Here is a 13,094-nt window from a genome sequence, read left to right as displayed (position 1 = left end):
TTGGTCCCCATCCAGAGATCCCCTGGGCTGTGCCGGCTGAGGCGGCAGAAGGGTCCCAGCTGGACCTGACACGAGGGGTGAGGGCTCAGCCCATGGTCTGAGTGAAAATCCCAAAGAGGGACAAAAGTGCTCTGAGCATTACCAACCCCCGCAGCTCCCGTACCTCAGCTCCGACTTGTGGATCTCCGCAATTTTCCTCTCCAGCTTCTCTGAGTGTTTGGGGAAGAACTGGAACTTGGAGCTGTAGCCTTCTGGGTGCTTCCCTGGGTCGTAGTCCCCAATCTCAGCTGGGGGAGACAGATCCAGTTGGGAAGAGCAGCACAACCAGAGCACAGCATGCATCCCCATCCCGGCAGCACCCAGACAGGGCTCAGCACACCCTGGGAATCTGCTCTGACCCCACTGTGCTTCCCACTGGGAGGGATCATTTGTCAGGCATTAACTGCATCCAATTAACTTTGCTGCTTGTGTGGCAATCACCTGGCAGCAGATGGTCACTGTCCCAAATTTATTAATTCCTCAAGCTGCAGGAGCAGGCAGGAGAACGGGCAGGAGGGCAGGGACTGGATGAGCCCAGGAGCTGCTCTTGGGGACACCGTGCCCCCAGCACTGGTGTGGCCTCGCAGGTGAGAGTGCAGCACCCATCCTCACTCTCCCCCAGCCCAGCCCAGCACTGGTGGGTGCCATCGGTGTTGCAGGTGCAGTGACCTGCTGTAAGTGCAACAATGGAAGCAGTGCTCAGCAGGAAAAGCGAATTTCTCCTGTCACAAAGCATTACCCTGCAGGATGTAGGCAGCCAGCAATGCGGCGTCCGACGTCTTGCACAGGAGCCGCCCGTGGTACAGATCCCTTTTGATCTGCAGGAAGACCAAGTACCTGGGGACAGGAGGAGAGTCCGTTTATTAAGTGCAATTTAAATTACCCAAACAGCAATTTAGACATGGAATATCTGCCACCAGACACTTGCTCTGACATCTCTCTCCCAGCAGCCCATTTACCAAACATGACACTTGCTGGGCTGATCCTGGCAAGGACTGGTGCTCAGATCCACACATCCAGCCCCTTTCCAGCCCATGGTGGAGCAGGTACACTGTGCCTGCTCCGGGGCCAGCACATGACCCGAGGGCTGGTGGAGATTTCCATCAACCTGGATATCCATTGTGTTTCTTCACACAACTGCAAACCCCAGCCCAGCCGAGGTGCCCAATGCTCTGAAGGGAGTCTCATGATCTAGAGCCCACCAGTGCCTGCTGCATTTTCCCTGGATGTTCAGCTTCCCCATAACGCGATTTTCTCCGTCCCAAACTTTCTGTGTCCTTCCAGGTCTTGGCATATGCACCCACTTCCCTCCTCCGTGCTCGCCATGACCACCCCTGCATCACCCAGGGCAAGCTGCGTCCTGTGCTCCCCATACCTGTCTCTGTGCCCAGTGAAAAGACAAACTATGTTGGAAAAATTACATATTCCAATAAACTTAAACCTAAGTAACATTTTGGGCTGAGTCATGTGGCATTTGGGAAAACCTTTAGCTGGTATAACATAAGTCACAGAGTGAAGGAGCAAAATGGAGTGCTCAGAAATTAATTTAAATACCAGACTTGCACTCTGCAGTCCTCGGTCATGCCTCATTGCTCAAATCTGAGTTTATGATGAGGTAAACCATTAATTTTCACAGATAAAATACATTAAAGAGAAATCCTGGTATTAAAGTGGACTCAGTCCAGGGAAAAGTGAATTTTAAGCCTGGGTTCCAGCTGCAGCTGCAGGCACACCTCAAAGGGCAGCAAGCAGGGGCAGCTCACCTGCATGGGGACCTCAACCTGGACCTGTGGGGGGTGAAAGAAGGCAGTTAGATAAGGTTTTGGGAGGAAATTCTTCTCTGTATTCCACCCCCTGTCATGGGCAGAGACACACTAGACCAGGTTGCTCCAGTGCCAGGGCCTCACCACCCTCACAGAGGAGAATTTCTTCCCCATATCCCATCTCACCCTGCCCTCTGGCAGTGGGAAGCCATTCCCCCTTGGCCTGTCACTGCAGACTCTTGCCTAAGTCCCTCTCCAGATCTCGTGGAAAGGGCCCCTTTAGGCCCTGGAAGGGGCTCTCAGATGTCCCTGTACAGAAGGTGCCAGCTCAGAATCCCTCAGTGGAGGCTCCAGCCCAGCTGCCCTGGGCAGACCTGACCCAGGGGCCAGGGCCCTTGGAAATCCACAACCACGGCTCATTTTCCAAAGCTGCTGCAATTGCTCTGTGCGGACTCCTCATGTCCTTCCTCCTGGCAGGAAGAGCAGCATGAAGAGCCCCTAAAGATAGAAACTCGGGAGAGGCGCTGTCAGGTTCTGAGCGCAGTTCCTCACCCAGCGCTCCCAGAGCGTCCGTGCTCCTTACGTCAGAGGGACACGGCTGGCTGCTTCCAGGGAATGTCAAGAGACCTGGAGATGCTCAAACCCTTCCCGACAGACCGAGCGCAATAAGGACGCCCTGCACGAGGGACGTGCTCGGGCACCGCACCAATGGCTGATTCTGAAGTGGAGGAGTCTGAGCAGCAGCGGTTGTGTTATGGAGCTGGTGCCATGCTCAGAGTGCTCTGCTCTGGAATGTGGGTGTGGAACCGACTGAACCCAAAGACCAAGCCAGGGGCTTTAATCATAGAACCCAGGAATGGTTCAGGCAGGAAAGGACCTCATATCCCATCCAGTGCCACCTCCTGCCACAGCAGGGACACCTTCCACTATCCCAGGCTGCTCCAAGCCCCATCCAGCCTGGCCTTGGACACTTCCAGGGATCCAGGGGCAGCCACAGCTCCTCTGGGCAACCCGTGCCAGGGCCTCAGCACCCTCAGCCTGCGCTCCCCAAGTATGGTGGCTCCAGGTGCTGACTCAGCACAGGTGGGGATTCCTGTGCTGTTTCCCCACAGCAGGAACAATCCCCAAAGCATCCAGGCTGGTTGGGAAATCCCAATGGCTGTTGCTCTTTCCTGACTGCAAAACAAGCTTGTCTGTGTACTCCTGCCTCGGCCAAGCCCCTGCTGCCGGGGCCAGCCAGTCCCCCCCCACAGTGCCCATCCTCACCTGGTGATCTCCTCCTTCAGCGCTGCGGGGTCCGTGGGGTAAAACTTGACACGGAAGCACATGGTGAAGGGAGGCTGGGCTGCGGAGAGCGGGGACGCTGTGTCACCAAAGGCCTGGGCTTGTCCCCGTCATCCCTGAACCACCCCGCTTGAGTCAGGTCCTACTCAGGGTCTCACCTGTCTGCCCTGTGCCCCCCAAACTGCCCTTGGTAAAGAGGGGGCAGACAGGCATGGACACACTCCTCACTGCAGTGGCCATGGCAAGGGCAGATGTCCGTGATAAAGCCGTGGGGAAGTGCCAGTGGCTCTATCTACCTGCCACCCAACCCACTTCCTGCTCCCAAATCTCACTTCCTCACCCCCATCATCCTGTCCAGGTCTCCACAGAGGCTGGTGCCCTGTGCCCCTGTGCTGGCTGCAGCTGCCGTGGGGCTGGTGGGGGATAATCTTGCTCTTAACCCACCAGCACAGCTTTTGGGGGAACCTGTTCCTGGGAGAGGGGCTGGGAATTGACCCCAGAGGGGACAGGCTGGAGGAAATGGGAATACATCTAAGATGGAAGGAGCACAGTCTGCCCAGACCACCTGCAACACTCACCCCGCATCTGCTTCACAACTGACTTGGTAAACTCCAGCCAATGCTGAAAGGAAAAGAAGGTAATTAAAGCCTGACAGCCGTGACTTGATAAGGTGGGGAGGATGAGGAAGAGGAGGGTTCTGCTCTGGGTGAGAAAAGCCACTTGAGTGTCAGTGAGTGCCCCTGGAAGGGAGCTGGGGTGAGCAGGAGGCTCAGACCGGTCCCATCCACAGTGAGGGAGCAGCTCCATGCCTAGCTTCTGCTTCAGCATCAGCTGCTCCCTGTTACAGCCGTGGCAGAAGAGCCCTGGGAGCAGGAATTGGTTGTTCTGCGGCTTATATTGATCAGTGGGGAGCACAACACGAGGCTGTTATCAATAGCTGTGCCCGGGAGCCCGCAGTGATTCTTACTCACAGCCTCAGGGCTCTAATGGCAAGGAGGGACTGAACAGACACTGGGCAGAGCTCGTTCTGCACCAGCCCTGTTTAACCCCAGGGAAGTGGCAGGACTCACCCACACAGCCTTGGCGTGGGAATCCATCCTGCTGGGACCGTGGGTCTGTGCCCCATCCCCTGGCCCTGCTGCAGCTGCGCGGGATCAGCAGGACACGGATCCGTGCGGGAGCTGGGTCAGGCCAGGTCCTGCCTGGCTCCGGCTCCTGCACTCCCGCTCGTCTCACTCCCCATTGCCCGAGGCAACACTCAAGCGTTTGGATCCTTGCACAGAGCTGTCAAATGGCCTAATCTCGGTGTTAAAACGCGAATCTATGCTAGATGGTCCTGCACACCCGGGACCTCGCTCCACAACAGCATCACGTTCTCTCACTCTGCTTCAGCCCTGCGCAGGGTCCCGAGAGCCGGGAGAGCCCCTCTGGTGCACACATCCCGACCAACGCCGGGGACGCAGGGAGCCGGGACACCGGGGCTGCTGCTGCCAGAGCCTGCGTGGATCCCAAACCCCTCCCTGGCGGGGTCCCAGCGTGCTCATTGCCTGTCCCCTGGGCAAAGGAACGACCCCGTCGGAGCACCCAGGGCCCCCTGGCCCAGCAGCAGGGCGGGGCAGAGCTGCTGGGGAAGAGCCCCTCGCCACTGCCTAAACGTGATTTTATTCCAGATCTCTGCCTCATACTCTGTTTTTCAGCTGCAAGGACAAGCCTGACCCCCGCTCCCCCAGCCCGGGCAGGAGGGGCTCTTTCTCACCCTTTGCTTGTCGGGATCCACAAACCGGATGCCGAAGTAATCCTTCTCCAGCAGGTTCAGGTGGTGGCAGAGAAGGTCAAACAGGTACTGGCCCTTGGCATCTCTCTGCAGGACAAAGAGACTCAGTGACAGCACAGGAGGGGGCTGGTAGGGCAGAGCTTGGGGGATGTGTGTGTGAGGGGCCTGGAGCTTGAGAAGTGACACCGAGGACAGTACAAGCCCCAAACACCTCCCTGCGTGACATTTTCAGCTCAGGAACCATCTCTCATCCCACCTGAGGGGCAGCTGAGTCAGTTACGCCCCATAAGAAGGGATGAAAACCTCCAGGCCTACGTGGGAATGCCCCGATACCTCCCCGGGGAGAAGTTTCACACCTGAGCCAGCTGTGTAAGGGAGGACATCGCCCCGATAAAAAACCATTATCCCGCCTGCAGGATCTGCTTCTTATCGGCCTCTTTCCTTATCTGTCTCCAAACCCAGCTTGTTGCTAAACAAAGATCAGTTTATGTGGCCAATCCCCCGGCGGTGGGTGCTCGTCCCCTCTACCCCTGGGCTGCTCTTATGCAAACATTCGGCCACCGCAGCCCCAAAAACTCTCCTCTTCCTCCTCTTCGACTGGGGGTTGCAAAGCCCCTGATGCTTTGCAAATGGCCCATCGTTTGAGTCATCAACGCTTAGCATTTCAGTTCTCCCACAGCCAGAATGCCCATGTGATTCGCACCGCCGGCAGCCCCGGATCTTTGAGGAGCTGCTGCGCTTGGCAGGATCGGGTTGCTGCTGCACTTCGCGCATCTCCGCGGATCAAAGGCTGCTCGTGACACCCGCGCTGCCTCCTTCCTTCCCACAAACACCGTGAATACATTGCTTCCTGACAAATACATGGAACACATGCGTTATCTGATCAAATAAGTGCATTATCTGATCAAACAGTCTCTCTGCAGACACAGACTGCAGAGGGGGATCCCCACGGGACGGCATTAACCCGTTCCTGGGGCTTGGTGCCGCATGAGAAATGTGTTTGTGTTGTAAATAAAGAGAGTTTCACACCGGCAGCGATGCTGCCGCTGACACGCCGTGCCCTCGGGGCCCGGGCTGGCAGCACCAAGGGCGTGCGATGCGGAGACCCGGCCGTGCCGGGGCAGTGCCGGTCCCGGGTGCAGACCCTGCCCGGGGACAGCCCGTCCTGCTCGCCCGGCGCGGCAGCGGCACCGGGAGAGGGAGCAACCGCACAGAGAAGTCAGGGAGGGCCCTGGCGCTCTCCTGGAGAAGCCCGAGCTCGCAGCCTGGCGCCTGGCCCGTGCCGAAGTAAATCTCAGAAACTGAGTGTGGAAAAGCCTTCCAAGACCATCGAGTCCAACCATCCCCCAGCGCTGCCAAGGACACCACTAATCCATGTCCCCAGGTGCCACATCCACAAGGCTTTAAATCCCTCCAGGGATGGGGACTCCACCCCCGCCCCGGGCAGCTGTGCCAGGGCTGGACAGCCCTTTCTGCGAAGAAGTTTTCCCAATATCCAACCTGACGCTCCTCTGGCACAGCTTGAGGCCGTTTCCTCTCATCCTGTCCCTTGTTCCCTGGGAGCAGAGCCCGACCCCCTCGGGGGTCCCTCCTCCTGTCAGGAGTTGGAGACAGTGAAAAGGGGTCTCCTGAGCCTCCTTTTCTCCAGACTCTTGCCCACCTCCATCGCTCTTCTCTAGACACAGTGCAGCACCTCCACGTCTTTCTTGGAGCAAGCACTGGGGTGTTGGAGCTGCTGCTAAACCTCGGCAGAGCAGCCCCACTCCTGCCCGCAGCGCTTGCAGCTGCTGGCCCGGCCCTGCAGAGGATCCGCTGGGCTGAGCACGCTCTTCCCCAGCCTAGCGCCCGGTTTTCCAGGAGCTCTCCTCGGTGCGGAAGCGGAGCCCGAGGCTGCTGTCTGGGCAGAGGGGAGGGCGCCGGCAGCGGGGGAGCTCTGCAGCCGCGGCACCGCCGGAGAGGGGCCGGGGCTGTGCGGGCAGCGCTCCTGACAAGCGCTGGGAGAGCCGGGACCGTCAACAACCAGAGCTCCCCGCAGGCCACAGCATGGATTTAGGTGCTGAACTTGGAAAGCCACCGCCTACATCGTGCTTTATTAATGGCAAACGGTGCTCTGTGAGCAGCATCCATCACCGTCACCAGCACTGCCCGGCCCGGGCACAGGGGCACAGCGACACCTGAACCCAGACCCCTTTTCCTGAGCCAGAACAAGTTACTTTCCTTTGGAACAGATGGACAAACTCGGAGCCCTGCTCACCTGTCAGGCACGGGATCACTTTCCCAGCCCAGCTGTTACCTGCCCTGGGAAGGCTGGACCCCTTCCCTCACAGAAAACAGTAATACGTGCTGGGTTTGTTCTCGTCCCCCACAAAAAGTTACTCTGCAGGCTGAACTAAAGGGACATTTGGCACAGACACGGAGGTTAAAACAACTAACGACAGAAAATGCATAAACAAGACATACTCCTAAATCATTCCCAGCTAGAGCTGAAAGACTGTCAGACCCACCCGGAGCCACTGCTGCAGGAGGGCAGGGGTGGATTCCACCCCCCCCCCCCCCAGTATCCTGTCCCTCCACACCTCTCAGAGCAAATTTCACAGGGATATGCTCGAGGCTCTGCTCCCTGCCCCAAACCAGCACGGAGCCTGCAGAATGCTTTCCTCTGCAATTTTCACAGAGGAATTGCAGAGAAGGACAAACCAGACACCCCCTAGTGCCTGGAATCTGGTGAAAGTGGGAAACCACGGATGGCATTACAGGGAAAATGCTCCCTCTTTGATCTCTCTAACTTGAATTAAACATATTCTAAATTAATCATTAGCAGAATGTCTTTCAGGAAATTATCTGAACTGCCTTTACAAATCACGACTTAAAAGAGCTCCCATTGCATAACACCAGCTTAAATATTCCATGTTTGGATCTTTGTATGTTCTTATAAAATGAGACTCCAGTCTGTCTGAAGGTTTTTGAGGTCAGCCTTCTGGGGTGCCCAGGCTGATGGGGAGACCACGGGCACACGCTGAGATGCCTCGTGCCAGGCTAGCACTGAGGGCTTGCTCCGAATACCAACACCTGCCAAGAACTTTCAGTACCTGAAGGTGCCTACAAGAAGCCAGGGAGGAACTCTTCATCAGGAACTGTAGTGACAGAGAAGGGGGAATGGCTTCCCACTGCCAGAGGGCAGGGTTAGATGGGATATGGGGAAGGAATTGTTCCCTGGGAGGGTGGGGAGGCCCTGGCACAGGGTGCCCAGAGAAGCCGTGGCTGCTCCATCCCTGGAGGTGTCCAAGGCCAGGCTGGGCAGGGCTTGGAGCAGGCTGGGATAGTGGAAGGTGTCCCTGCCCCGGCAGGGGGTGGAATGGGAGGAGATTTAAGGTCCTTTTCCACCCAAACCAGTCTGGGATTCAGTGATTCTGACTTAGAACTTACAAGCCCTTGAGGAAGTGCAGCCAAGCCAAGCACCACGCCAGACACATCTGGCTGCCGTAGGGTGCTGTGTCACTGCTATTAATCACAGTGGAGCAGGATATGGAGCGTTCCAGGGGCAGGCTGGGCTGCAGGGGACAGCTGGGATCACCGGTGACTCCTGACACACCGCCCCGAATGTTCTGGTTCACAGCACCCCTGATTCCCCACTCCAGCAGGAGCCGAGCGAGGCTGTGTCGCCGCCGGAGGAGCTGCATTGTGGCACAGGCGTCTGCAAAGCTGCAGAGCTGTGCTCTCAGCTCCAACACCCTGATGCACTGCAGGGCAGCACCCGCAGGGCTGTGACCCCCAGCTCAGCTCCCGACCTTGGCCAAGGGCACTGGGTTTGACTGGGAGCAGATCTCACGGCACTCCCCATCTCTGTGGGATGTCCGGAGCCCCCAGCACATCCCAGTGCCCCAGTTCACCTCTGCAGACTGGCTGAGCTCATTAGGGCAGCACGTGGGATGGGGACAGACTGCGGGACCAGATTGCTTTGGGGTTGGGAGGGATGTGTTGCCTCAGATACGGCTCGTGGCAGTGGCCACAGCATCACAGCACCCACCGTGCCACCCTCCCCACACCCCCGGGTGGCACACGTGGAGCCCCTGGCACCTGCCAGGGCCACTGAGCCCCAGGCCCATGTCACTGTTGCTACCTGCTGCTGTGGCCAGACTGGGGGGCTGAGGGACAAATCCTGCCGAGGGGGACACTGCTGGGGACAGGGTCCGTCACCACCCACTCCTTCGCAAAGCCCTTCGGAGCAGTCTGGCCCCACAGCGCCTTCACCAGGTACCTGAGGAGCATTAACCTGTGAGCAACAGCTTCATCCTGAGATTTACTGCACCCTGCTCGGGTTCCCAGTGGCCTCGGGAACAAGCTCTTCCAGAGAGTTTTATGATCCCCTTTTTATGAGGGAAACAGGGCAGTGCTCTGTTGGCCGCAGGGAGATCCCGCTGGGATTTTCCAGTGGCAAACACACCCTGTGTGATGCAGGTGATGGGAATCCCTGTGCCAGGGACGTGGGGTCTCAAGCATCCTCAGCTTTTCAACAGAGCTCAGTAAACTCCATTTGGGACCCACCTGGCCCTTGACCAGCATGCCAGTCCCCTTCCAGTGCAAGGACCCCGGAGCACTCACCACACTGAGCACCGGCCTCTGGGAAGACCCACAGGACAAACCTGCAGAATGCTGAAATTTGGCACCAGTTTCTGCAAGAGCCTTGCCTGATGTGCTGCAAAACAGAACCAGGGCTCTGCGGGGCGATGGGCGCCCGCAGCACTGTCAAACACAGAGTCCCAGGGGACTTCTAAACTTTAAGAAGATTAAAGTAACCTTGCATTCTTTGCTTTTCTAAGCTCCTCAGCCAAAATTAGGGTCATCCACAGATAGAAAAATAAACGGAAAAAAAAGAGATATTTAAAAATAGCAGCTCATCTGAAAATGAACAGAGGGCTCAATTCAGGCAGGAGCCTTCCCATCCCACCCTGGAGCTGTGAACTCGCTGGGGGCAGGGACAGCACTGCACTGCAGGATAAGCCCCGGCTCTGTCCCAAAATCTTGGCTGCAGAGGTTGGTGGCACGGCTATTTTTCAAACCATTTACCACACGCCAGGACGGGGTTGTTTCACTCCAGCTTCTCAGTCAGGTGTTGCACAGCACCAAACCCAAAGCCATATAAATATTTTCACTGCCCACCCTGGCCCGAGCACCACTGCCACCCAAACCTGCCACCTCCACGACACCACCAGCTCAGCACAGCCAGTTCCATGACAAGGGTGAGCACATCCACCCCCTTCACCATCCCCACGGTGCCAGACCCCAGCCCCACCATAGCATTTGCACTCCTGGGGCTCAAATGCTGCGTTCCCCCGCAGCCACTCCATGGATTAAGCCCAGGATTTACAGAAGCAACAGAAGCAGCTCAAAGTGGCTCCTTCCTGCGTTATTTGGGTTGGAAATCTCCTTGTGGGCTGCCCACTCGTCCCTGCTTCCTGAGCTTAGGAGGAGATTATTTTTTTAAAGGAAACTGTCAAAAAAAGTCTATTTTACAAAGTGAAGTTTAAGCTTAAGTCTCTTTGGCAGCAACATCTGAGCTGGGAGAGATCAAAGACCCTCCAATTCCACTGCCAACATGAAGAGATTTTCACCAGCAATTTGACTGCAATATTGTGGTTTAAATGCTTCATTTTCCAAGTTCGGCATTGTGCTGTACGAGTTCAGGATTTATCATCCCTCAGACAAAGTTAATGTTGGCTCTGCAGGCAGGGCCAAGTCCTCCTGACTGACAGCTCTCAGCCCTCACAGTGAGCCAGAACCTCTGTTAAGCTCTGGAATGAGGAGGAAATGGGCAAAAATAGGCCTGAGAATATTCATTTCCAGGCAAGGAATAAGCAGCCCAGAAATCCATGAGGATGGCTGGAGCAGAGCGCTCCAGCCTCTCAAGGGATGCACTTCCTGCACTTCCTCTCCCCAGGATCCGCAGGGAGGGGCTGTGGGGGGCAGGAGGGCTGGAGGCTCCCCCCAGTGCAGGGGAGGTGTCCCCAAGGGGTAGGACACTCTCCCTGCCAGGACAGGGCTCCAGGCTGTGCCTTCTGCTCCTGGGCTGGTGCCGAGATGTCCTGGTGACGTGGGGCAGGAGAGAGGTGCCCTGAGATCCCGGACAGAGGGGAGCGCAGTTGGGTGGGAAGGGACCTCAGAGACCAGCTCATCCCATCCCCTGCCATGGGCAGGGACACCTCCCATTATCCCTGGCCGCTCCAAGCCCCGTCCAGCCTGGCCTTGGACACTGCCAGGGATCCAGGGGCAGCCACAGCTGCTCGGTGCAACCTGTGCCAGGGCCTGCCCACCCTCACCGGGAACAATTCCTTCCCCATATCCCATCAAACACTGTCAGTTTGAAGCCATTCCCCCTTGTCCTATTAAGATGACAAGAAAAGATGCTCTGGGAGCCATAGGTGAAGCCAGAACTTCAGGGGATTGCCCACCTGCCCACCAGAGCCCTACCTACCCGAGGAGACTTGGAGGAAGGAAAAGGGGTTTTATATAACTCCAATGTAATCCTGTTATATTTATAGCACATGCACTTCAGTATTAATTCCCTGTTATCTCTAATCCTTCCTCCTCACTGACATAGTAATTTCTGTCTTCAAGACTTATCTGGGCAGTTTGATCCAGAAGTTTATAAAGCTTTTGAGGAGGAAAGTTCCTAATGAAGGGACCCATGGAGCCTTAAACTCCAGATTATCAATTCCCGTCTTAATCCTCTGCAGGTTTTCAAACCTTTGACATGCTGGCGTATGCAGAAGGTTCTTCATGGCTCTCCATCATGGAATTTCAGCCACTGACATCCTCATTTAGGAAAGTCTGCAGTGGGACAGCAGTTGAGCACATTTTAAAATCCATTCATGATCAGGAACTTGTGCCCAGAGCACTTGCCAGGCTCTCAGCAGCATCTGGGGAGGTTTTATCTCCTTGTTTGATGAGTTTTCCTGACAGCTTCCAAGGGCTTTGGAAAACTTAGTCTGTGCTTTCCCCTGAGCTTACCCAGTGCAGCACTGCAGCTCTCCAGGCACAAATGCCACAGCTCTGGCATCTTCCAGCACGGAGCAGGATCTTGTTGGGAACAGAGCAGAGCAAAGCCACACTATCCTCCCCCATCCCACTTCCCCAGATGGGCACTTTGTCCCTGCACCTTTGCCAGAGGTGGTAGCAGGTGGGATTGATGCTGCACAGCTGCTCCCTGTCCTCCCCAGCACCAGTCCCAGGGGCTGGGAGAGACCCTGGCTGGGCAAAAGGCCTCTCTCTGCTGAGCCCCACCTCTCCCAGGACAGCAGGTCCCTCACCCCTCCATCCATCCCAACATTCATCGGTGCAAGGCAGGATATCCCCATCTCCAAATCATGTCCGGGACAAGCTCCTGGCTTGCACCAGCCTGGATCCTGCACAGAGACTTACAGAGGATGCATGGAATATTCTCAAGCCCTGACAGCTCTCCAGCAATCCAGACCTCCCCTCCCAGTGACTGATGACACGTCACCTCACATTCTGGTACCACGTAGCTTTTATAAATTACACTTAGAATTTATAAGTCTATAATTGAGAGGCACTGAAAGTCTCTCTCCATAAAGCCAATTTGGTTTTTCCAATAACTCAAACTCGCTTTTTTCATTCACACAGGCTGGAGTGGCTCCATGTGGCTCTTGTTGAATTTGGCACTCCCCTGCTATTAGCATGCAAAAGACTCTCGCACAACCAGCCCTGGTATGTATCGTTTAGAGGCCAATACACAGAGAGATCATCACAATGAATACTGTCTCAGGAAGTCAGCCCTACCTGCTGCGTGCAAGAAAGGTTCTGCTCCTGCAGGCTGGGCTGTCTGGAGCATGTGGGAACCAGAAACACTTTGGTACGGAGCTGGGGAAGGGGCTGGAACCCCAGGAGCAGCTGAGGGAGCAGGGGGGGAGCCTCAGCCAGGAGCAAAGGAGCTCAGGGGGGACCTTGTGGCTCTGCACAACTCCCTGACAGGAGGGGGCAGCTGGGGGGGTCGGGTTCTGCTCCCAGGGAACAGGGACAGGAGGAGAGGGACCGGCCTCAGGCTGTGCCAGGGGAGGGTCAGGATGGACATTGGGGAAAATTTCTTTGTGGAAAGGGCTGTCCAGCCCTGGCACAGCTGCCCAGGACAGGGGCAGAGTCCCCATCCCTAGGGCAATTTAAAGGACTATAAATGTGGCACCTGGGGACATGGGTTAGCGTGGCCTTGATGATCTCAG

General features: G+C 56.5%; 1 protein-coding gene across 4 annotated transcripts in view; it reads right to left on the bottom strand.

The window, feature by feature from the left end:
• Window positions 1-13,094, bottom strand: part of FRMD5 (FERM domain containing 5) — a gene marked incomplete at its 5' end in the record, with an annotated part of 69,589 nt that overhangs the window by 12,134 nt on the left and 44,361 nt on the right. For 2 of the 4 annotated variants that reach the window (XM_082291078.1, XM_082291080.1), the window contains 5 exons: window positions 164-287; window positions 779-876; window positions 3,069-3,147; window positions 3,665-3,707; window positions 4,843-4,947. In XM_082291078.1, coding sequence (XP_082147204.1) covers window positions 164-287; window positions 779-876; window positions 3,069-3,147; window positions 3,665-3,707; window positions 4,843-4,947 — 449 coding nt within the window. Of the gene's footprint in view, window positions 1-163; window positions 288-778; window positions 877-3,068; window positions 3,148-3,664; window positions 3,708-4,842; window positions 4,948-13,094 lie in introns of those variants that run through there. The other 2 variants (XM_082291079.1, XM_082291081.1) reach the window with 2 other exon arrangements.

Source organism: Coloeus monedula (assembly GCF_965178545.1).
Source record: "Coloeus monedula genome assembly, chromosome: 14".
In the NCBI taxonomy this organism is placed as follows: Eukaryota; Metazoa; Chordata; class Aves; order Passeriformes; family Corvidae; genus Coloeus; species Coloeus monedula.
This window is presented reverse-complemented; position numbering and strand designations above follow the sequence as displayed.